This window comes from Corvus moneduloides, chromosome 11 (genome assembly GCF_009650955.1).
Source record: "Corvus moneduloides isolate bCorMon1 chromosome 11, bCorMon1.pri, whole genome shotgun sequence".
NCBI classification, from domain to species: Eukaryota; Metazoa; Chordata; class Aves; order Passeriformes; family Corvidae; genus Corvus; species Corvus moneduloides.
Genome location: NC_045486.1, coordinates 5,421,226 through 5,446,300, shown reverse-complemented (window position 1 = coordinate 5,446,300; position 25,075 = coordinate 5,421,226). Strand labels below are relative to the sequence as shown.

Here is a 25,075-nt window from a genome sequence, read left to right as displayed (position 1 = left end):
CTAGAATCAAAACCAGTCCATTAATCTGTGAGGAAGCTTGTGTGTCAAGCAAGGTGAATCAAAGCTTGTACTTCAGGCTGCCTGCCTAAAAGTCACCAAGAAGTTCCTGGTTGAAACCATCAAACTTTAGTTTGTGGATGTAACGGTTGGCTGTGAATTAAATCTTTCTGTTCTTTCAGAGGACGATATAAACAAGCAACTAATGGAAATTCTCTTCTTGGAAATAGTCCCTTCCTTGAAAGGAAGACATTTGAAGGCTGAGGTGTAGCAAACAGCCTCTCTGCCTCTCTCAGGTCTTGATAAAGGTTGTGCCAAGGACCTGCAGGCAACACACTAAACTTACGTTTTTAAGACTACTTTTAAGTTCCTCAGGCTGTGACTTCTCTGCTTGTGTTTTTTCTATAGGTGTGTGGATTTTTTTTTTTTTTTTTCCCTTCTGGGTTTGGGCAGCCCTGGGAGTGATATTGTCAGGAAAAACTTATTCCAGGTTACCAATATCAGTGATCCAGAGTGCTGTTGCCCTTAACCAGCATCTGTGTCCTGATAGCACCTAAGTGATAAACCTGCTTTTGGTGAGACAGCTTGTTTTTACTGAGGGGAAGACCTGCTGCTAGTTCTGCTACAGCCTCAGGTGAAGTAGGGCTGTCCCTTTGACCAACGTTAACATTTCAGAAACTTCTTTAAAATTAATTCCTGCTTTATTAAAATAGTGCTTTAAAGTTAATTTCTGTCTTGTTAAGCAGAAAATTCTGGGAAGTGAGATGTCTGTTTAAAAAACTGGCAGTCATCTATATTATCATAAGTTACTGACTGAAAAGTTGTCCATTGAGCTGTCTGAAAGCATTTTTTCTGTAGTATTAATTTGTCTATTATACAATTCTGCTTCCTGACTGCCACCAAAACCATACTCTGCTGAAATACCTGTGTCTCAAAGAAACAGTTTGCTTAGGGAGGGAATAAAATGACCTTGAATGAGTCAGCAGTTGTGTGTAGCAATCATAAGCCTTCCATCCTCTTTGCTTTCTAAAAGGAAATGAATTCTGGACCACAGGCACCATTCATTGCCGGGCACTTAATGGTCTCCATTCACATGAAAGTTCATATATTCCTTAAGGGTTCAGCCCTGTACGGTTTGCTGTGTAAAAGGAAAATTACTATTTAATCATGCTACTGTGGCTTTTCAAAAGAGTTTATCCTTTTCGTACACTGGCTTTTTGAGGGAAGAAAAGTGGTGCCTTCTGCTCTGGAGTGCTGCTTATGCAATCAGTGGTCACTCTGTGCAAAGTGCCACTTTCTCTGTGGGTCACTGTTCTGAATTGCCTTCTGCCTTTCCCTGCATCTAAGAAATGAGGAAAAAGCTTCCAGCCAGGGCTTCTGCAGGATTATCCTTAGAAAAGCCTTCTCTCTGAACTTGCACCTTCCCCAAGGAAATGTATTAATTCCGTTTGTCTGCTTTGGTTAAAGGCTGCAGGGACTGAGTTGGGTCTCAATGGCTCTGCATGATCTGAACACAGTATCTGGATTCTCCTCTCTGGATGCAGAGTGAGGAATGTGCTGACTGCCACTGGACCCAGGGAACAATGACAGATAAATGTTAGAGGAACACAGTTCAACTTTGCATTTTCTTCTCTGGTAGCTGCAATTCCAGAAAAAATGCCCAGATAGCTATTGCTGCCAGCTTTACATAATCGATAGGCAACTTGATGGAGTAAATCAGAAGCAGCTTTAGCTGTTACTCAGTCATGGAACCCTAGAATAATGTGGGTTGGAGGGGACCTTAAACATCATCTAGTCTAACCCCCATGCCGTGGGAAGGTGACTTCTTAGAAATCAGTTTAGTGGTTTTGATTGCATGGGTTGGTGTAGTCCTGCAAACATCTGTACCTGTGTCACAGGGAGCTGCTGTGGCAGGGCAAGAACAAGCAGTTGGACGTCAGCCCTGGCACCTTCTGGGGTTGGGTCTGCCTTCAGTGTGGAGCAGGAACATGATTTTGAAGTAAATTCCCAGTTGCCCTTACATATTGCATATTAGCTTATTTTTGCCCAGTGCTGTTGATGAGTATTAATTAGATTCTTGTTAGAGGAAATTAAATGAGGAGACCATGAGTCATCCAGCCACTCCTGGGAGTCCAGTGTGAGAGAGCAGACCAGAGCTGGTCTGAAACCAATGGCATGAAATGCATCATCATGTTCTGAACCACTCCCCTGTGGGTCCCACATCTCAGACCACATTGTTGGCTATGGTGGATGTATTGGCATCTCCTTGGCTCCAGCAGATGTTCAAATACCCTAAACTTTTACTTTTCATCTGTTCAAACTTGATTTAAAATAAACTCTACAGTGTGAGCTAATTTGCATTTTTTAAGCAGTAAGATCTCAAAAAAAATTTATTCCATCATGTAAAGTAGTGACATGCTAAAATGGGTTTATACTTGAGGTTTAAAAAAGGGCAAGGGAGGTGGGGAAGTCTGAGTTAAGATCTAGTTAATCCCCATCTAGTCTCTAATTACATCCCTAACTCTAGCATCTGGTTGCCTTGAATTGAGTTATGTTCCTATACAGTTTCTTGAGCAGCTAAAACCTTGTGTATGTTGTCCATCAGTGATGAGAGGTATGTTGTGAAATACATGTCATAATTTGTCATGTTTGTATTTTTCAGCATTAAAAGGAGATGCATGATTTTTTGCATAAATACAGCTTTAGTGAAAGATACTTTGCCTCTTTCCCCTTGTGAACGTCACTCTGTTCTTGCAATAGCACTTCAAGGGTTACGTTAGTGTGGGTCAAGTGTGGTTTAAAACAGGATTCTTCTGAGACCAAGCCTGGAGGCCCTGAATTTCTTTCTCAAAAGACATTTTGATCTTCTGACAAACTATTGCTTCTGAATTTCTCGGTGCTTCGTATTTGCAGCTAACCTTTGGAGAACTGGAACGATAACACACTCTCCTTTGTGTTTTGTGAGTGTGCCTCCCCTGGTGAGTCGATGGCTTGTGCTTTTTTGAAGTTCAGATGAAATCATTAGAAAGAGTTTTCTGTAAGATGTTTGGAAAGGTGGAATTTTTCTGGTGTTATGTAGTAAAATGTGCTTCCAGTCTTGCAGAAAGAGCCCTAACCCTTACCTTGACAGGACTTCACACAGGAGAGAATCAAGAGCTTGTAGTCCCTTGCTGGCTGGAGGTTTTATATTTGCTCACGTGCTGCAAGTGCTGCTGTGACAGGTTTGTGCATATGCTGGAAAAACATCATGGGAGAATTGCGACTGTCTCTTTATATAACCTATTTTTCAGTTTTAAAGTTTTTGTGGTAAGGAACATGCTTGTGCAACATCTGTTGAAGTAATGAACCTGAGTGCAGTTCTTTATTACAACTGCAATATAAACAGGGCTCCTGACAGCTGACTGGGGTTTTGTCAAAAGATTTCACTTGTTCAGTTGATGGTCCTGCCAGTGCCCCATCCTTTGGCCTCATCAAGAGTTACTTGTGTGGACAGCAACTTCTCATTTCACAGTGTAAATAATTATTTGCTTGCAAATGTGAAATAACATAAGGAGGAGGATTTTCAATAGCTCATCCCAGGAAGACGTGAAGGGGCAGGTGTGGGGAAGATTACAAAATCAGCCAAGGGGCTGTATCTTGTTTGTGTAGGTATAAAATAGATTGTGATGTCATGACTCCATGCATGTAAAGCTTGAGATCTTAAAGGGCTGAAGTGTTGGCATCCTTGTTTAATAAATGAGCCCATGTTACTCTTATTTTTTCTGGGAGCCAGACGGTCGCTACTGTCTGACTGCTACGGGAATAAGATCATGGGGTGCAGAGGTGAGGTCATGCAGCCTAATGGCTATTTGTCCTAAATATGTCTTTCCGTTGCAGAATTATTATGGTAACATGCCTTTAGCTAAGAAATAACTAAAACACTAAATTCCATTGTGGTTTCTGGGTTTAAAATTAGAGGGGAATAAGCATACTTAATTTCTTACTCTTGTTACTTTTCATCTCTTGTGGCTGCTGTGGTGTCTGCTCTGGTATCTACTTTGTGAGTGACATGTCAGGAAAGAAAAGATGTGATGTTGCTTTATGGGAAAGTGTTGGATTTCAGTACTCTACTCCCAAGGAAGAGCCACCATCATTCAAAAGTAACCCTGACAGTGTTGGCTTGCAGTTTGAATGCTCTGTGTGGCATCAATTTGGCTCCCTGGGTTAATTCTCCTCCAGAGCGGTGTCATGCCACTCCACACAAGGAGTGACCTACCTTTGTGGCTTGCCAAAGTCCTCAAAAAAACCGCTGTTCTGGTATTTAGCACAATGCTTCAAATCAAAACCAGTTGGGTTTGCATGAAAGTGACTTAGATTATCTTACCTTAGCGGACATGATGATCAAGCCCTCTGAGGTACCAAAACTCTTTTATTGTAACTCAGTAGGTTTTAATACAGTCATAAATAACAGCACAGCTCGTTGAGCAGAAGGATAAAAATCAAGGAGTTCAGTGGTAAGCCAGCTTGCATTTCCTTTATGTAAGTGAAGTCAGCGATTTATTATTATTTTAGGCTGCGTCTAATGATCATATTAGGGGTGTGAATAAAATGGATGTATCTGGAGTGCTTTATTCTTCTGCTTACTCAAGCCTTCCATATTGGGGCTGACATGAGACATCATCAGCTGTAGGCAAAGTGGTATAGAGCCCAGCTAAGTCCTTCAAATTATTTATTTGCTGTGACATGTAGAAGCTCAGAGCATGTTAGCAGTGTAAAACTGGTTTGAATTAACACAGTTTTCATTTTCTTGCTGTCTTCTGGGTGGCTTTGTGTGTTTACTGTAAAGCAGATCCCCTCCAAACAGGTGTGTTCCAGGACAAGTGTCCTTTGTGCTGTAGCCAGTGTCTTGCCAAGTGCTTTGTTAAAATAAATGGTCCTTCCAAAACTATTTTCACTCTTATTTTTGGGATGCTTCTTTGAAAGCTTTGGTAGGAAGACTTTCCAGTCAATGCTAAAAGCTGTTCCAGCATGCAAAGGTTGGGTTTGTATTTTCACATTCGGATCATGATTGGTGGCATGCTCTTGGTGTGCGCTCTGTAAGTGACCTTGAGAGCGGCCCAACATGTCCTGTGGAATTATGTGACTGATGAGTGGAGCAGTCTTTCACTTGATCTTTTCCAGACAAGTAGGTCAGAAGTGTAGATGTCTTTGGACAAGTTAGCAATAAGATGTAGAGGTTGGGCTTGATGACCTTTAAAGGTCCCTTCAACCCGAACTATTCTATGACATCCTGCTGATGTACAGTGTGCCCCCAAAAAGAGGAGATTTTTTTCTGTAATAACCCAAGAGTTGTGTTTGAGTTTACAAATGGCTTTTATTTAAAGAAGAGAAGGATACAACTGTTTCTGTGTGTGGCATTTGGGTGTTTGATAGATTTTGATCTCATGCCATCTTTATGTCTCTTGTGTTTCAGTGCTGGATGTTGAAGTTTTGTAAATAAATGCTTCAGTGACCCACAGGCAGTATTCTGAACACCAATTCGTTTTCACAGGCTAATGCTGAGGATTTGAAAGACTTGTAAATCAAACTCCCTTCTTGCTTAGCCCCAAAATGCCAACAATTGCACTCCTCAGCACTGGAAGTTATCTCGGCACAGGTCTGTGTCCATATGCTATATATTTGAGCAACCCTTCACAAACCTTATAGTGACAAATGAGACCAGGTTTGAGGGTATGAGGTTTTAAGATTTATGAAAGCAACAGGTTGGGTGCTTTTCCCACTCTTACACTTTTTATTTACAGTTTGGGCAAAATAGCTAATTTTAAGTTAATTTTCACCTGTGAAAATCAGTATTGCATGGCACATTAAGAGAAGCTCATGCAGGGGCAAAGTAGATTTACTGCATTAAAATCTTGAATCTACTTGAATTTCATTTCTTAAAGTCTGAACAAGCAAACAACCTGTGCCATTCTGCACATGGGTAACTTTACATCTCTAGGAAGTCGATACTCAGGAATTTTATTTAAAATTCAGCATGTGCTGTCTCTCCTACTGTTTTAAGCTTAGCTCTGGTTGCTTTTTACCCAACATCTTTTATAAAACTGATTTCCGTTTTCTCCATTATTCATTTTCTATGAAAGGTGCCATTATTTTTACCCAGCCCCATTTGTGTTCTTCACATTTGACAAATGAGTGATGGATGAGCAACCTGAGCAAAACCAGGTGAGGAGAAGGATGCCTCTTCTCACCTGTGGAAACTGCATCCTCAGGGCTTCTCAGCAGCTGAGGGAAAACTCATGTTTCTCCTTTTGTATAGCAGAGTGCATTCTGTCTTGGGTTTCAGCTCCAGAAATATACCCAGAATCTCCAAACCCTGTGCACATGTGAAGGCTGATGTGATTTAAGCTGCAGTCCGACCTGTCAGGGCCCTTCTGGGCAGAGGATGGGTATTCTGCACCTCTTCCATGCCATGGCAAATGCAGTGAGCTCATTAAAACACCCATTTTTCCAGCTGTCTTACAGTGCACCAGAGACCTGGGAGCTCTATGCTCTGTCCCTGAGGTTTAGCAGGGGTTACTGAGGGCTGGAACAGTGGCAGGGTCAGTGACCCCTGGGAAATGTCACTGACAGTCCTGCCCAGGCTGCCAGTACGTGACTGCCACTCCAAGCTGGCGCTGGCTGACGCTGTGCTTGGCAACCCCCAGAGGAAGATAAGGTTGGACAAGTTATTTTACCCCGCTAATGTGACTCTTACAAGCCAGTAGGGATCTGTGTTAGAGTGGTCTGGTGAATCTTGTGTTGGGGCTGCTTGGGCTGTAGGAAGGGTGGGGAATTGTGCTTGCGCTATGGAAGGCTTTGCAAGGGAGAAGAGGTGGCTTCAGACCATCTGCCTGAACTGGTTTTGGGCTTTCAGGCAGCTGAAATATCTGTAGTCCTGTGACTGTGCTCCCTCTTGAATTCACATCTCTATGCCAAGTCTTGCAAGACATTTTGGAAGCAACTTTATGTCTATCTTTGACAATTGCTGTGAGGAGGAGTCATTGGTGTCCTACTGTGAGCAACCTGAAACCCTCTCGTGCTGATGCAAGTGCTTCTCAGCTTCCTTCAGACAGAGAAGGGTGGCAGAAGTGGACCTAAATATGTGGTGCTTGAATTAAGCTTTTCACTGTGGTAGTACCATAACTCAAACTTGTGTGTCAGATGCAGTTGTGTGGCTGCTGTTGTTCCCTGTGAAGTCAAAATATTTACGCTCTGAAGCACCTGGGGTAGGTAAAATCATTGCAAAAGATTTGTGCCTGACGTTTTATGGAGTCAGTTCCTTGTCTGTCCTAAAATGTTGCAGTGGTTTTTGGTATTGTCTCAGAAATTGTATAAAATAAAAATTTATGGCATGTGTGTTGGGAAGTAAACAGCTGAAATGTTGGTTTCCTAACAGAAAAGTAGCAGGACTTCAAAGGACCTAGTCCTGACTGAAAGCCACACTCATAGAATGGCAGCCAGCAGGCCACTAACTTGCAAATTACATCAGTTCCTATCTCCTAGAATACATTTGGCTAACCTTTCTTTAATTTCCTTAGATACCATTGTCATGTGCTTCTATAGCTAAAGCACAGTTTTTAAATACTAATCTACAAAAACTTTATTCTTGTTTGCTTCATGTCTTTCCCTTGGATGAAAAGTCACATTACGCAGAGGAATTTTTGGTGATGGACTAAACAATCCCTGATTGTGTAAATGATGATAATTCTGTACAATGTGCCTTTTCTTTTTCATAACTTTGTGCTTGAAGATGACTGTTGGATCCACTTACTTGGACTGCAATCATAATGCCAGATCTTAAATAACTTTCTCCTATCTGCTTTGGTTTTCAAGTGCAGAGGGGTTTGGGGTGAATTAGGTAACCAGAGAGTTTTGTTGTGCTAACTGATGTAGTTTCCTTGTGTTTGCTGTGTCCTGAGGTAAAATGGTGGAATAAGCTCAGCATAGTTGTCATTCCCCAGTCAGTATAAGTTACTTTTCATCTTTTTCTTGCTCTGGGGCTTTCTGGTCAGTGTTGTTCTGGCCATTTTTCCTGGGTAATGTGCTAAAAGAAGGGGGAACAAATGTACTCTAGAGAATTTGGCATTAAGGGGAGAATGGCAGCTGGAGAAGTTACTGAAAAGATTTATCTTTTACCAATTTCACAGTGGCCCTATGGGGAATCAATTTTGGCGGCATTATAAATGAGGTGGCTGTTCCATCTTGGAGAACTGGGAAGGTCTCAGCAAGCAAGAGGACTCAACTTCTCGTGTGAAGCTACTTCAGGCCGCTGACGTCTGTAGGGGGGAAAATGTGATGTTGTTGTTTAATGTTTGAATGCAGCATGTGAGAAGATGTCTTTGAGAATGAGTTAAACCATTGTCTGGTTATTTGGATTGCTCCGAGTTGGGTGGTAGGAGTGTACTTCCTGTCGTTGCAGTGAAACCCACGGTCAATAGTTAATGAAGTTAATTGAAGGGGCTTTATGGTCTTCAGGATTTTCAGTCTTGGTGACCAAACTGTGGTGAATATGATTAATAGAATCTTGAACCTGTACTGGAAAACTTCAGAAGAGTAAATCACTTTTACTGTAAGTGGCACTAATTGATTATCTTTCTCATGTGTCATCCTCCTCAGTTTTTTTTCCCCTAGTCACAAAGAACGGTTATTTATACAGCTCCCTATTTTTGTTCAAAGTCCTAGAAAAGAACTTGTTCCTGCTGTTGCAGGGTTTTTGTACTTGGAAGTGATGGGTTGAAACAGCTTTGAAGCCCAGGACTAGCGTGGTTAACAGGCATGGATGTGCAGTGGACACAGCTGAAGCCTGGAGCCCTTGAAGAACACATCAGTCAGTGGATGTGGTTTTGTATCATTTTTCTTTGGGTACCATTAATTGTTAAATGACACAGAATTCTAACTTTTCTTAAAAATCCCATGACATTTAGCTGTCTAGGCAACAAAAAGTTCTATTGAACCGAGAAAACTGACCAAAAAGTATTTTACTTGTAATTGTAAACTGTAACTCCTTAGGCAATTTGCTTGAAACAAATGGTCTTTTTAATTAAAAAAAAAAAAAAAAAAAAAAAAAAAAAGGGGGGGGGGGGGGGGGGATGGGGAGGGGAGAAGAGTCTTCCTCCCCCTTGGTTCACTGTCCTCTGAACATCTCTGGTATGTCCCTGTGCCCGAGCCTATCTTTACTTAAATAGAGCATTGAGTGCTCCAGCTGTACTGTCACAGGAAGCTTCAGTGATGTTTTTGGTGAGAAAAATCTTCTGTGTGGTTTTGGGAACAGGAATATGCTCCTTTCCAGCTCGTGGGGGCCAGAACAGTGGGGCAGCCTGGAGCTGCTGGCATTGTGATGGCCTTTGGTCGCTTGTGTTGCACCAAGAGAGGATTTTGGGGCATCTTCAGCTTTGCTTTGAAAGCAGCAGTACTTGGAGATGTGATAAGTAAGATATTGTGATTTGAAGTAGTAACTGACATGGGAAAACCAACACTTGGTGTTCCACCTTGAAGAAATACTCTCAGCACAAGACCTGCTGGGTTTGTGCTTGCTTCCAGAAGTTACCCACTGCAAAGAAATCAAACCTGTGCAAGGATAAATTTCAGCAGTGTATGAGTAACCCAGACCAATTCACTGAGCCTGGTTACCTTCATCCAGATGTACCAGTGGCTCAGAGCTTGATCCTACCACAATTAATTGACTTCCAGCTATGGTTGAGCTTGATGATCATAAAGGTTTTTTCCAACCTCAATATTTCTGTGATTCTCTGACCTTGAAGTTTTCCTAGAGGATGATTGGTAGTAAACGCCACAGTTCATTAAATATTTTTATTCTGGTGTAAGTTCCCTGTTAGTTTTATTGTTAGCCGTTTAGTTTCTGGATTACGCTGTGCAAAACACATTTACCAAGCCATTAGGCTGTCCCTGGTCTGTGCCTGCCCAAGAGTGAGCTCTCCTGGGTGCCTCTCCAGAAGGAATTTGGTCGGTGCATACCCACTGGAAGTGGTGGTGCATTGCTCTGCTGCCTCGAAGCACTGTTCCAAGTTCTTGCCATCATTAGCAAGTCGTTAGCAAATTAAGTCTGAGTGATTCCCAGCAAGACTTGACAGAAGGAGCAAGTATCAGCAGTATTGTTTCAGTTGTTTGTGTTGGCTTCATGCAGAGGAACTACTTGAGCCGTGTGCTTTGTGTTTAAATTCCTGAGCCCCCGATCACTTAATGGGAAATATTTTTACTTTTGGAAATTGAAGGAAGTGTGGGTCTACTCAGAGGTTCTGTCACTGTGTAATATAATGCAGATTTTGAAGAATGTAGTCTGAAGTACACCTAAAATTCCCACTGATATGATGTGTGTGCTTAAAGCTAGTGAAAGCCATTGATGAAATGTTTGCTAGATTGATACCAAACCCAAGGGCTGGGAATCTGCTCTGTTTATATGGGTTATTACTGTTCTTTCTGTGATGTGCAAGAAAACAGGCAGCTACTCAGATACTTGAACTGGATGTATGCACTGGAGTTAGCAGTAGATGTCAAGATGAGTGAAGGTATGAGAAAGCCTTTCCCCTGCTTCAGATAATGGTGTTCTCCAGGGTACTTCTAAGTGTGAGGGATGAGTGCCAAGTAATCAGGGTGGCTCCATCCAACCCTTTTCTAGCCCAGCTCAGCCTTGTAGGGCCTGAGCTGGGTTACACATGGGTGCAGTCAAGTTAATTTCTTTCTACTGCCTTTCTCTGTGCTTCATCTGAGGAAAAAAGATCCTTCTCAGTGTCAGCATGGCAAGAACAGATGAAACTTGAAAGGCTAACAGAGAGACTCATAGTGCAGGAGTGCCTGATACTGGGGGCAGCCCATGGAGACCGTGGAGATGCTGCTGAGGTGGCATTGAAGGCTCTTCTGGAACTGAACCAGTTTTGGGGCTCTACTTCTAAGGCAGTGCTTTACTCTTGTAGCCAAATTCTTGTGTTACCCTCCTGTGATAAATTTAGCGTTTTTGCCATCTTGTCTTAGCTCATTTCTGAAGTTCTGCAGGTGATGATAATAATTGTTACATTACTTCTTGTTTGTCAATACCAAAATGCCAAAAACCAGTGTTCTACTCAATTGAGTAACTGTGCGCCAAAACTTTGGTTGAGATTGCTGGAGATAGAGGTTTGGAGATCCAGAGGATTTGGTTTCAAGTTGATTTATTTTTCCTTTCATGTTCTCATTCAGTCACATTTCTTAGGAAGTGTATCCAAACCAATAATTTGCCATCTTGCACTTTGTGTCTCATGAATTTGAATGAACAACAAGAACTATTCTTCACCCAAAATGCTAGAAGGGGCTGAGAACCAAAATTAGATCTTAAGTCAAAGCTTTTATTTACGGTTTCAAGTTCAGGGTAGTGGAATTTCATTGTGGGGGGGGTTTGTTTGCTACTCTTTGCTCATGAGATATGTTGTCAAAAAGGAAGAATGCTTTATGGCTTATCTGCAGGGTGACTCTGGGGCATCTTGGGACATTTGCCCAAGAAGGCACATTTGGGTTGCCTTTGCTGTAGAGTCTGCAGAATAGGATGCTCTAGGCTAAAGGCAGTCTCAACAAACAGCATGGAGTTCATTAAGGTAGTCCCCACCAGATTTCCGTGATGGAACTCTTAAGGCAGCTCAAGAGGGCAGCCAGTGACAAAACAGAGAATCAAACTCAAGTTTTCTCTGTGTAGCCAGTTGGGCCTCACACTCAGTCAGAGCAGGAGCAGTTCAAACTGGTACATCTGTCCAAGAAGAAGCACATTTAAAGCTGCTTCAGTCCTGTGGGAGCTCCTGTTCTTGTGGGAATTGTTATCACGTGCTCCTCCATTTGGAGAATAATTGTATGTGCTTGTATTTGAATGTGGAAGTGTGCTTGAGCAGCTGTGGATTAAAAGAAATATTTAGTCCTTGAATATCATCTTTGTGTCATTTTGGAGCAACTTAATGACAGAAAAGGCAGTTCTCTGTGTTCTTTGGTTCACTACTGGACTTGTGTGAGCTTGTGGCATGTGAACTCAGAACTTGCCTTCCCTGGCATGCTGAAAGCAGCACAGGCCATTAAAAAAACCCCTAAATTAATAATTGAGTAGCAAAATAAAATATTTTAGTGTAGAATAGCACAACAAAGTCAGAGGGGGAGTATGTTCTTGTGAAGTAAGTTTGTGTTTTGCCAACAAAAATCCTGTCAATTAGGCAGTGTGTGTTTCAAGACTTGACACGTAGTGGATTCAGTTAAGTGTTTTGGTTTATGTTATAAATAATGTAGTATTTGATGATACAGTGTTGAGATGTGGATCTTGGAGCTTTGTTGGTCTCTCTCCTTGGAGTGTGCAGAGTGGACAGGTGGCGGGTGCAGAAAGGAGGGACTTTGCCCCATCCTGGGATGGAGAACAGCAGTGACACCTGATGCCTGTGGAGGAAAAGGAGTGTGCAGATTTTGTCAGGCGAGGAGGGCTTGTTCTTTAAAATAACATATTCAAAGATAAGGGTTACATAAATAGCTTGTTTATTGCCGACTTTATCTACTTGGAAGAGGAAAATTTAGTAAAAACCAGCCTTATCTGGGTAGTGTAGCTCTTAGCACTGATGATAGGAAAATTGGTAATGCAGTTTGGGACTGACAAAGTAAGTGCTGTACTTATCACAGCACAGTGTTGTCTATTGATACAGTGCAACAAAGCAGATTAAACTCTCTAGAAATGCTATCTTAGTGTGCTTCCCTGGGAGCTGAGGCTTCAGAAGATAATGCCAGTTGGGCAGTTTTTATACCTGTGTTTGAGTACAGACTTCTGTCAAGGAGTTGGATAGAATGAAAAAATCAGTTCTGGAAGGTGTAGGGACTGTGCCCAAGTGCAGCTAAGTGCACTTGGAACATGCATTAGCTCTTTGTCAGCCATTCCTGAACTGGAAAACTTCTTGCAACTCTAGGTTGAGATAGAATTAATGGCTTTGAAGTGCCAGGGAAGCTGAAGATGGGGTAGAGCCTTTTCGGGTGCTTCACATTCTGCTGCCAGTCCTGGGTTGTGCTGCAAAGCTGAGGACAGGACTGCAGAGCCTTGTGGGTTTATCCAGGGCAGCCACTGCCAGGGAATATGTGTTAGGCTCACAGGGCATTTATTCAGTTATTTCTTACTCTGTACTTAAAAACTTTTAACCTTCCTGCTAAAGAAAACTACCATTGTGTGTTAGTACGACTGGAACGAAAGCTGAATAGTGAATTAGCCTTGAGCGAACTGTCAATCTGACTTTGATAGCACATTGCTTAAAAGGTCCTTTTATGTTTATGAAAAAGCATGACATCAAAGCTGGGGGAAAAAAAAGATACCAATACTTAAAGCTTAACTTAAACTTGCATAACTTCCAAGAAGAGGCCTTGTGTGAACTGTTTGTTTCTCCACTTGCATGCTAATTAGTGTAGGTTACTAAAAGTCTGAGCAGTGGCCATCAAGTTTCTTCTGCTCTTCTGGGTTTTGTTGTGCTTCCATATGTGGATCCCTCAAACTGGAGTAGCATAGACAAAGGATATTGCAGTCTCTTCTCTTGCAACCTCTAGGTAGCATGCTGGAAATGCTTGAGTATAACCATTATCAGGTGAGTTATTTGAGACTTGTTGTAAAACCTGTTGCTAAGAAGGTGTGCAGTGTACAGGAAACCCTTTTCCTCTGGTGTCTTGGGTTCTTTATTTAATTTCTTTCACACCAGTAAGTGAGGGCCATGCATGGTCTCTTGCAACAGCAAAAGTTCACTCTAATGGAACTGTTCTAAAACAAAATAACTTCTCAGTGTATTGCTATATTTTGGGTTGATTTCTACCTTCCGAAAGCAACGTTAATGATCAATGAATGGTAACAAAGAGTTTCCAGGATATGGTGGAAAATTTTAATGGGGAAAAAAAATGGCCTTTCTTCTCTTGCTTATTTAGGGTGTGCAACAGTTGTTCAGTATGAGGATTTTCATATTTTGTATGTAAAAAATTTCTAAGTACTGAGAAGCTTATCTTAAATACAAAAATAGCTGTTGCTGACGGCAGTGATTGATCTGAACTGAAACACTTCTTTTCTTGCATCTTATTTGCATGATGTGTTTATAAACAGGCTGTCTTATTTGTATATGATTTATGCTGTATATCTGAGATATAAATAATCTGTAGGCAGAAAAAGGTGTCTTCCTTTCTTCTTTTATTTTAACCAAGGTATTAATTTAAAAAAACCCCAAACATTCAAAACCTAAACCACTGATAACAAACCTGTTATCTCTCTGTTATTTGATAGTGGATTAAGGATAGCAATCCATACTTCTTGGTTTTAATTGTTAGCTACTAACAAGTAAAATGAGTCCTGCAATACTACTCGTTTCTCCATATTTTAGTGAAAACTAAATGTCACATAGCTGAAGGTCTGAACTCAGAACTGACTGTTCTGGAGTGTCTGTAGGAACTGAAAACCCGAGCGTTGGTCTTAAGTGAGAAATCTCACGTTGTAGAAAAATAGCTGGAACTTCTTGGTGTAGCGACAATAAGTCAGTTGTTGAAAGACCGAATCATAAACTGATTCCTTGCTACCAAATGCCAGTTTGTGAAGCACTGTGGACTTCTTGGAGCTTCACAGGTTTGTGCTTTGTCAAATAGCTGGTCCTTATGTCACAAATGTATAGCTCAGGTCCATAGCACCTGCAATGATGTCGTAAAACAATAAAATCCTTTTTAAATTGTGTTGTACAGGTGCAGACTCACCTTGAGAATCCAACCAAGTACCACATTCAGCAGGCCCAGCGGCAGCAGGTAAAGCAGTACCTCTCTACCACTCTAGCAAATAAACATGCCAACCAAGCCCTGAGCTTGCCATGTCCAAACCAGCCTGGGGATCATGTCATGCCACCTGGAACAGGGAGCAGCGCACCCAACAGCCCCATGGCTATGCTCACCCTCAACTCCAACTGTGAGAAAGAGGTAAGAACTCTCCTGTTGGTGTTTCCAGTAAAATGGAGTTGTAATCTGCTTTAATTAAGTTGTTTTAAACCATATTTGCTCACTGTATGTTCTGTTTATCTTTTCTGTTCATTGTGGAAATGTAACTGATACTTCTGTGTCCACCTGATGAATAGATATTTTTGGCAAAAAACCCATGTCCCTCTAGCTTCCTCTTGTTTGAATTATTTTAGCTAGTTTATACTTACTAAAACTACTTTTCTTTTTCCCCATCCTATTCCTTGATGCACACAGTGAATAATTGACCTTTGGAGAATACAAAGCAGCTTTGTAAGATGTAGCTTTCTGCAATAATGTTATTTATGGCTCATTCGTCTAGAAAGTGCAAAGAGTATAGCAAAAATAACTGCACAAAGCTATTTTGAGATATTTTAGGTATTTTTATGGTAAAATTTGAGTAAGTCTCCTGCGTAGCTGGAAGGCCAGATTATCCTAGCTAATATGCCCTAAAATGTTACTGACTGCTGTTCCAGTGCTGCAAATACAGGACTTCAATAGCCTATGCCTAGAAGTCCTTTGCAATCTTGTCTTAATCTTTGCTGGCAAAAACTGAGTTAGGTGTTACATGTGTGCTCAGGCTTCAAAGGAAAATGGTTGGGAAGATATTAACAAGTATAAGAATCATGTCCGAATTTTTGTAACATGAAAAGTAGGAGGCAACTGTAGAGTTCCTCTTGTCCCCTCATTCCCTCCTTTAAGCCTTTGTGCCAGATTTTTAGTACAGATGCGTTCCGTGAGCAAAATGTTTCGCAGCTCGGAGAAACAGTTATCACAGAACGTATTTTGCACATGCAAGGGAAATACTTGTGCTCCATAGTTTCAAAAAAAATGAAAATCAGATATTTCCATCCTATTGTCCCAGTGTACCCAGACAATTTTTTCTTGAGGATATTTACAGCTTCACTTTGCTGTGTCATCGGGAACATGTGTGCATGACACTATTTAATTCGTGCTCTTTTTGGGACTGAGACTGTGCCATGAACTCGGATCCATGCTTTGCTTTTTCTTCTTCTTCTTTTTTTTTTTTTTTCTTTTTTTTTTCTTTTCTTTTGTTTTTTTTTTTTTTCCCCTTATTTCTGCAGGGATTTTATAAATTTGAAGAGCAAAGCAGGGTTGAGAGTGAGTGCCCGGCTCTGAATACACACTCACGAGCATCATGCATGCAGGTACTGGATGACACAGGAGGTGGAGCACAGTTCCCCTTTCTCATGAGCATGTTTCTTTCATGATATGTTGAAAAATAAACTTGCCCCACAGTGTCTTTAAGAAGTTGAATATAGGACGTATTTAAGGTACAATACAGCAGTGTTGTTTATTAGCATTGATGTTAAAAGTTGCTTGAAGATACCTGGAAAAGGCTCGTGCTGTTCTAGCACTGTCACGCCACAGCAGAAGAGCACATCAACCATGCTTTAAGGTCTTGTATCAGGAAATCTTTTCTAACTGGATTTTCCAAGACTGCATGGATGTGGCTTTGCCCTGATAACCTCTAAGTCCACATTTCTGTGCAGATCACACTTGTGTTTTAAAAAATTTTATGAGAAGGCTTTAATCCATCTGTGGTAACTCATCCTCAGGTGGAAAAAGGTGGACCCTTTTGTATTTTCATTATTTTTCTTAAAACTAAGGGGTTTTTATTTCTTACCAGAATCAGTAACAAGACTTTGGGTATGGGCTGTAACTGTTAGTTCCTTTCTTGCCCTCACTTCCAGTTGATGTAATTTGTTGTGATCACACTTTCTGGAGCTGATAAAAAAATCCCATGTACTGCTACTTTTACCATCACCATTATGCATTGATTTTGTAGATCTCTGTCATTTAAGCTCCTTTTTTATAATGAGCAAAAAGGAAATAGTCAGTCCTGCCCTGAAATAGTCAATTCTGCAGGACAATTTGGAGCACGTGCGTGGGTGCTGTGAAGGGCTGTTTCCTCCTGCCTGTGCAGGAGCTTGTGGAGGCACCTTCCAGCCCAGCCTCTGAAAGAAGATGTTTTGTACCACCTAAAATCAGCTCTGAGCTGCCCCTGAGTGGTGCTTCCCAGGAGGGTGTATGAGGGACACAAATCCAATGGATTCTGCTGTTGAGGGCCAGCAGCAAATCTTTGCTCCCTCTCCTTCCCTGCAGGTGTCCAGGGCTGTTCCTGTCTGTGCCCAGGTTTTGGTCCCATGCAGGGAAGAAGTGGAGGAGAGGCAGCGATGCTGCAGTGGGGAGAGGGAGACGTGTCCTTACAGTCACTTATTCCACGGGCAGCTTCCTCCTCTGCTGTTGCTGGGAGGAACAGTGTGTCCGTGGGCAGATAGTGCAGGGTAACTGCTGGTGGGAGGAGGGAGTTGGACCATGAAGCATCAGCTCTGCCATGACCCCGGTATGCTGCCTGGATAGCAGAAGTCATGGCTGAGGGGTTGTACAACTGCACAGGCGCCTCTGCTGTGGAGCTGAAGTGCTTTGTCAGGCTCCTGTGTCCCAGTGATGCTGAAAACTGTTCTGTTTCTTTGTCCACCTTTTCTGCTACAGATGGATGATGTGATTGATGACATAATCAGTTTGGAGTCCAGTTATAATGAAGAAATCCTCGGCTTAGTGGACCCAGCCCTGCAAATGGCAAACACGGTACAATGGTCCTTTCCTTCTGGTTTCCCTGTTAAGTCTAATTGTTTCTCCTTGAGAGGAAGCAAAACTGCAGCAGAACTTTTCTTCCTTGCAATTAAGTAGTTATTGCATTGTTCCATGGAGTGTAATTGGTTTTTCTTTGAAGATCTTAAGGTAATACAGTTCCAATGAAAAACATGAATTTAAAAATACGAGTTGGAGTCAGGTTGAGAGACTACAAAGGACAATTTTGCTTTTCTTATTTCCCGGTTAGTGGTGAGAGGATTGCAACAGAGGAGTAAACTGCTACCAGGAGTAGTTCATTCCCACTGATATTAAATATTGCCATGGACTTTATACTTGGCTTCAGAAAAGAAGGAACCTCTGGCATCCCAGGTTCCTGAATGTTGTCATATTTGACTAAGAAATTGTATGCTATGTGTTAGCATCCCTATCCAGAGACACTCTCTGTTATCTCTAACATCACAGCTTTAGCTCAGCCTGTGCTCAATTGGAGAGAAGTCCCCAGCTAGATGACAGCAAAGATGTTACAGAATTTAGCAGGAGAAAAAATAAATTAAAAAGCAATCTTCGAAACAAACAAAAGGGGAAGGAATACAGAAGGTTGAAAACTGAACAAGGCAGGGGACATGGGAAGCCTGTGATAAAAGCCAAGAACACAGAAGTGCAGAAAGCACTGAGGGAAGGCACAAGTTTCCTCCAAGTGGCTCTTTTGGTTTGGTTCACATTGCTTTGAGAATTAATATGATCGTACTTCTGGCATAATCTGATTTTGATCTTCTGTGGAGGGTAGCTCTGGTGAATTTTTTGCCTTAGGCTTAAATGCTGTTAGATCTGGCTGAGTAGATGTCTGCCAGTGCTGGCGTCTGCTTCTGTTTTATCTAGTGCCAAAATTTACAGCTTACCACAGAGCATTGATTTTGTGGCATAGGTTTACATTTGCTGACAGTAGTTGTCTGGTGTCATGTTAACCTAGTCCTGTGCTCCCACAGATTCCCACAGCCCTCTCAGAGACGTGGTGGATGACGCAGGAAGCGGCCCACCCGCTTCCCTTTCTAAATAGTGCCCTTTGGGTACACGGGGAAATAGCTGCACTGTCCTGCTAGAGAGAATAAATTTTCCTTTAATCTGACTTGCAAAGTGCAGCTGTCCTGGAATTTGAGAGAAAACCTCAAGAAACGGTCAGAAGATAGCTTTCAAAAAGTTAATCTGTTTTTCAATTTTTTTTTTTTTTTTTTGTTGAGGGATGAGGTTCTTCTGGAGTCCTTTCTCTGAAGTTCCATTGGGTTGGGACGATTAATTCAGAAGGGACTTGGATATCTTTGTGCTTTTCTTTTTCTCTTGTTTCACAGGGACCCCAGCATGGCTCTTTGCTTCCAGACAGGGACAGAAGGATACTCTGCACTCTTTTGGTGCAAGGAGTGCCTGTAGTCAGTGTTCAGGGTAGTCTGCATCCCTCCTGCTCACTGGCTGGCAAGAAGCCTTGTAAAGACTGCCTGATCCACATTTACTGTGGAATTTCAAAGTTTTCCCACTCTGTGTGGTGAAGTTTGAAAAATAAGGATATGAAACAAATTAGGACTTCTTTATTAATACATTTAAATAACTGGAGGGAAAAAAGCATATTTCAGTCTCTGAATCAGCCTGGTACCAATCCTGAAGAGATGGATATTGAACCATGTTTCTCAACAATTGGTTTAGGGAAAAAAATGAACCATGCACTTTTCTTTTGGGACAGAGCTCAGCTCTTAAAACACACAGCATTTTATTAATAAGGAATTAGTGCCTACAGACTGAGCTAAATCGAGGTGGGAGAAATCAAGGGAGGAAATGGTCTCTGAAGAGACACAACCTATAAATAGCTGTGCTGAGACTGTGACAAAGGCAGTTGTTGTTCCATAACCAACAAAGAACAAAAGGACCAGTTTGTTACAGTTGATAACAGTACTTAATTGATAAGCAAAATCAGAGATTTTTGTGCAGAGCAATCTAAGGAAGTTTCCAAGTACCTCGAGTTGAAAATGGCCCATTGCAACCAACTGCTTGTCAGAGTGTTTGTCAGCTTTGGTATTTGGTGGAATAAGATCTGTGGTGGAAAGTATCACAGAATGGTGACTAGTTTATAGAGAAGGTTTTCTGCCTAGATATGACCTGGTAATTGAATTAATGAGTACTGTGTAAAGTGCTCTTGTGGAGATGGCAATTAATTCATCCAGCTAATCAGCTCCAGCCAGAGCCTGGCATAGAAAGCTCTGTCTAAATGTGGCTTTCTTCTGGAATTCAAACTCCACTGTAGAGGAGTTTTGTTACAGGGAGTGCTGCTGAACATGTTCTTGTAGGTCAGGGAACATCACAATACATTGTGGGCTGCGCAAGCTGGGATGCAGAATCCATTCCAGTGTGTACTGGTACCTTAGAAACAGCCTTGTTGATCACACAGATGATGTCTCAGTGATTTTAGACAGAATGTGGGTGCTTGTTTTGTTGGAGTAGTGGAGGAGAAATGAAAGCCTCAGACTCCCATGAATGTACACTATGATGAATCTGCAGTCATAATTACCATATTTCAAATTTCTGTTATATAAAAGCCATTATTAGAAAAAAAAGAAGCAGATGCAAAGTGAAAGGAAGATTGAAATTTGTTTTACTTAGTGTGTTTGTGCAATTTGTGATACCAAGACCTTGAAATATGAAATCTCACAAGTGAAAGCATTTTCAACCATGCTGTTTCAATGAAGATAACACACTAAGCCTGGCATAAGCCACTCTTCCTTCATTTGCTTTTTGGAAGAATAAAGGTGGATGATCTGGCTGATGCTGTATTTAAATTTCTTCTTAGCCAGAAATAGCTGAGAAAGCTGTAAGGAAAAACTATATTGAGGTTGGAAACATGCTAGAATTTGGAGAAGACAGGGAAGGAGCATCCTTAGCTCCAGAAAATTCCATGTCTTTCTCAAAGTGTGAGATGCCATCTTCCCTATGAAATGGCTGTGGAAGTTTTGACATTTTCCCGTCTTGTACTTGAGGATGGTGGTGAAAGGCTCGAGGGTCCTAGACCTGAAATGTTTGCAGACAATGTGTAATTTTTTCCAGTTTCTTCCAGTAAGAATAATTTGAAATAAATGCCCGGGTGTCACTGCAATGGGCACATAATAAACCCCTTTAGGGATTTTTTTTGCCCCATTTAAGTCTAGTGGCTGCTTCTGTGTGCTCACCACACTGCTGTCTTGTACATCTCAAGCCAGTGCCCTCAGCACAGGGGTCCTCTCCCCTTTGCCAGTTCCCTAAACCCTGCACTAATGATTATTGGGTTTACCTTAGTCAACTGATTTTATTCCTCTGGGAACTGTTATGTAATTGTGAACTGAGGATGTGCCTTGATTTTAACTTACCTTTAGCTGCAGGTATTTTATGTGAGGTGACCCAGAGTGTTGCATGTACTTTATGTTTTCATTTGGAAGGAATTAATATGAGTTAGTCCCAAAGATGTGACTTGCAGCCGTCCTGGAGAAGAGGCCTCTCAGAGACTCATAGCGAGCATGGACCACGAGTAGGAAAACGTTACAATTGAAGCTTTGACCTGTGGAGTTTGGATGCTGGGGAAAGCAGTCAAAGAAAGAAGCTGATCAGTCTCTTTGCTCGTGGATCACTGATTCAAGTGGAGACTGTTGGCATCTCCCTCCCCCAAATGTGAATTTCCCTGATAAGCATTCCTGTGGACAGCCTTTAGCAGCCAGGCACATGTGCACATTCAGCACTTGCTGCCTGCCTTCACTGTCCCCTTTTGTGGTCATTGCTCACACTGGTCCTGTTTATTGACATGGAAATCTGGCATAGTGTTGGACACCTTTGGGGAAAAAAATCAATCACAAACTGTTGTAGCCATCAGGGTCCATCTTGCAGTAAAGAAAGCAGCTTGGTGTTCTCCATGTTTCTTTACAGCCTGGCTGCTTTACCCAGGCTTTGAGATGCCAGTTTCTAGTTTTCTAACAAAAAATCTCCTTTTTTTTTTTTTTTTCTAAATTCCCTGAAATTCCTAATTACATTTCACATGTCTGGTTATGAACTTCAAGTCCTTGGGCTACAAACAAGGTCTTTGTGCTTTCCCCATGCTTAGGAGCATGAATAGGATGAGCACATCCAAGTCACAGAAGGGTGTGTAACGCTCTCGCTGTGCCGGTGTCAGGGATGTGTTTGGGGGACCCAAAGAGACAAGGGTCAGCCTTGTAGAGCAGTGAGTTTGAGTGGTCACCCTGACACTGATGTGGGCAGGTCACAACCAGGACAGCTGTGATCTGAGCAGCATTATTTGATACTCTTTTTTTTTTTTTCTTTCTTTCTTTCTTTCTTTCTTTGCTAACTCTCAGTGAGAATTCACTTACATTTTTTCCTCTGTCTCTTAAAGATTGAGTCAGGGGACTTTTGTGTTGTCATGGGCCACTATCTGTTCTCAACAACTATCAGCATGGCTTCTAGCTGGTGGTACTTTACATATCAACTCCTATTTCATCTGCTTCCATATGGCAGAGAAATTTTCTTAGGTCCCAGTCTGGCAAGGCCCATCAGTAGGAGTTTAATAGTCCTGGCTGTGACTCACTGCATTGTATTCACCAGCATTATTTACATGGGTGTAAAGTTAATACTTACTCTAATCTCTGCAGGATCAGTGTCTTGGAGGGATTGGTTTTCTTTGCAGCAGTGATGATAAGAAGTGTTGCCACTCAGATAAGATACCAGAGTGTTTTATACCTGTCTTTTCAAAAACAAATAAGAGATGAGATAAAGGTAAAATAATCCACTCAGGATAATTGCAAGCTTCTTTAAATATGTTTCAATATAAAGGGGTAGGTTTGATAGGTCTTGTTGAAATACTGTCTTATTTCTGTATAAAGCTTCTTGCTTAAATACCTAAAAAAATACAGCAGAGTGAACAAGTAATTGAGGAAACTTACTGTAAAAATAATCTTCCTCCTACTGATGCGCGTTCTTGTTATGTAAGGCGAAAAACAAAGTAAACTGAAATGTTTTCTGTGTAGGTAGCTTTCAAATCACATGAAAAATGTGATTAATTAATACAGTGTTCTTCCTCCAGCATGTGACAACTTGCAAAGTACTTCCACTCACGTATCCCTGGAAAAAGGGGAGGGTTTCTCTGGGAGAGTTCTGTAGGCTCTTTCAGATACCAGAGAAGTTTTGGGGATATCGATGTAATAGTTTTAGTGAAAAATAAGGAGCAACAATCCAGCAATATCATCAGCATTTTACCTCTTCTGTTACCTCTTAATATTTTAAGTCTGCATACTTTTGAGGAGAGAGAACAGAATTTTCCCAGTGTAGATGTTTTATCCCTCATGCCTGTGCGTATCTGTGAATTTTGCTGACCTTCTTGCAGGCTCTGTTTGCACATGGAAAAGAGCACAGATTTCTTAGCACATCCTGACTCTGTTCTTCTGTACAAAGGCATTCATAAAGGCAAACCAAATGATCCTTTTCCTTGTTTATCTTTTCCAGTTGCCTGTGTCTGGCAATTTGATTGACCTTTATGGCAACCAAAGCATGCCTCCTCCAGGACTAAACATCAGCAACTCATGTCCAGCTAATCTTCCTAATATAAAAAGGGAGCTCACAGGTAAATACATCCAAAATACCGCCTTGGAGTAATAATATCGTTGGTTTGAATTCAGGTGATACTGGACATAATTTCTGTTAAGAGAAAGAGTATATGGGTGAATAATTACTTTTAGCCTGTGTTCATGTGTGGGCATGTGTGTGTTCACTGTCAAAAATTCAGAAAAGTCCTTAATTGTTATCGTCCCGCCTGCACGTTGAAAATACTGTGTTCCAGGAAGCTTCCATGCATCTCTTCCAGAGCTGTTTCCTAGTTTGGGGTCACTGTTTGCTCTGTCAACACCAAACTTTAACTAAACTTCACATCTGGAGTCTCTGTGGGATTCATGTCAAGGAATGATACACACTGGGGCTTTACTTCAGTAGGGGTGGGCAGTAGTGAACAAACAACCTGTTATAATGTGAAATCTGGACATGTAGATCCTTTAAAATGTAAAATTAGGCACTTGGGGGATTGGAATTTGATGATCTTTAAGGTCTCTTCCTACCCAAGCCATTCTATGATTCTATGAATATGCATCACTAAATTAAGATGAAAATGATGTGTTCCTTAAATTTTTTTATGCTGGTTCCTGCAGCAATGCTCAGAACAAGCTGTGGGAGGCAGGGGAAGGAGAGTGGGACACTAAAGCCTCTTTCTCTCAAGCACATGTGTACAGGAGTGAGATAGTTTGAAGCCAAGTTTCATATTCTTGCATGTTTTATTTCTGCTTGCTTGGAAGGATATAACCACACATAGGGTACATGTACAAGGTAAGGTTGAAGAGATGAATCAGCTGAACAGATGGAGATCCACTCTAGAACTGATGGCAAAATCGTATTAATGGCCAGAAATGCCTGTTCTTAAGCCCAGCAGAGTCACTGACTATGCAGTAGGGTAGGGGCCCGGTTTCTTTCGTGTCTGTCATCTTTCTGGGTTTCTGTTGTGAAAACTCACAGGCTGACTCAGCTGCAAAGCAGGTTCTGGGCAGGAATTAGTTTAAGCAGAGCAATTTTAATAGGCCAGGAGGAAATGCCACCTCTCTGAGCTGGCAGATATTTGCATTTATAAGACTGCGCAGAATTTGAGCTCAGCACCGGAAGAAGACACACGGAGCACACAATGATTTGTGGCTACTAGAAAATAGCAGAGTTTGTACAGAGATGGAACTGTGGAAGAGGAGGGTGGGAAGGGAGGAGAGCTGCTCAAAGTCTTGGCATTACAGGCAGTTTCATTGCCCCAAGTTTAGAAAGTTTCAGGGGCTGTAGACTGCAAACTCAGCCCAGCTTGGATGTGCAGACTGGTGGATTTGCTGCAGGTGCTTGTGTTAAGGCTTCAGGCCAAGAAGGCAGAAAGAGAAGGGAAGTTGTGAGTGAAGTGGTCTTATGGAAGTCCTCAATCTATCAAATACATCAAAACAGAACTGAAATAAGTTTAATGTTTATATGCTAGGCTCACCTGTACACAGAATTCATTTAGGTGAGTCTTTTTCTGATCGAAATAAAATAATACAGGAAAGAAACTTATTGGAGACAGCGAGGGGTTGTTTCCACAATGGAACATGTGATAAAACATGATACACTCATTGCTCCTACTGTGGAACTGCAAAGTGCTTGCTGGTTTGGGGATTTGAATGCAACAGGGCAAGGATTAATGACCTCACCTTTCAAAAAATGAAAAATATTTTAAATTGCTTGAGAAGCTTAGAATCAAATAAGAACTGAAAAGAAGAAATTTAGTTGTGCTGTTTCCCATACTATTGCATGCTGAAGTTAATAATTATATATAGTTAATAATTATATGGATTTAATAGCAACAGTAATAGAATAATCAAAAATAGATAATAAGTGTGTGGAGCCAAGT

At 41.5% G+C, this 25,075-nt stretch overlaps 1 protein-coding gene across 13 annotated transcripts in view; it reads left to right on the top strand.

The window, feature by feature from the left end:
* MITF (melanocyte inducing transcription factor) overlaps positions 1-25,075 on the top strand; it is a 101,500-nt gene that overhangs the window by 67,229 nt on the left and 9,196 nt on the right. For 8 of the 13 annotated variants that reach the window (XM_032120475.1, XM_032120484.1, XM_032120481.1 and 5 more), the window contains exons 3-6: positions 14,728-14,955; positions 16,077-16,160; positions 17,509-17,604; positions 23,116-23,233. In XM_032120475.1, coding sequence (XP_031976366.1) covers positions 14,728-14,955; positions 16,077-16,160; positions 17,509-17,604; positions 23,116-23,233 — 526 coding nt within the window. Of the gene's footprint in view, positions 1-13,419; positions 13,599-14,727; positions 14,956-16,076; positions 16,161-17,508; positions 17,605-23,115; positions 23,234-25,075 lie in introns of those variants that run through there. The other 5 variants (XM_032120480.1, XM_032120479.1, XM_032120485.1 and 2 more) reach the window with 4 other exon arrangements.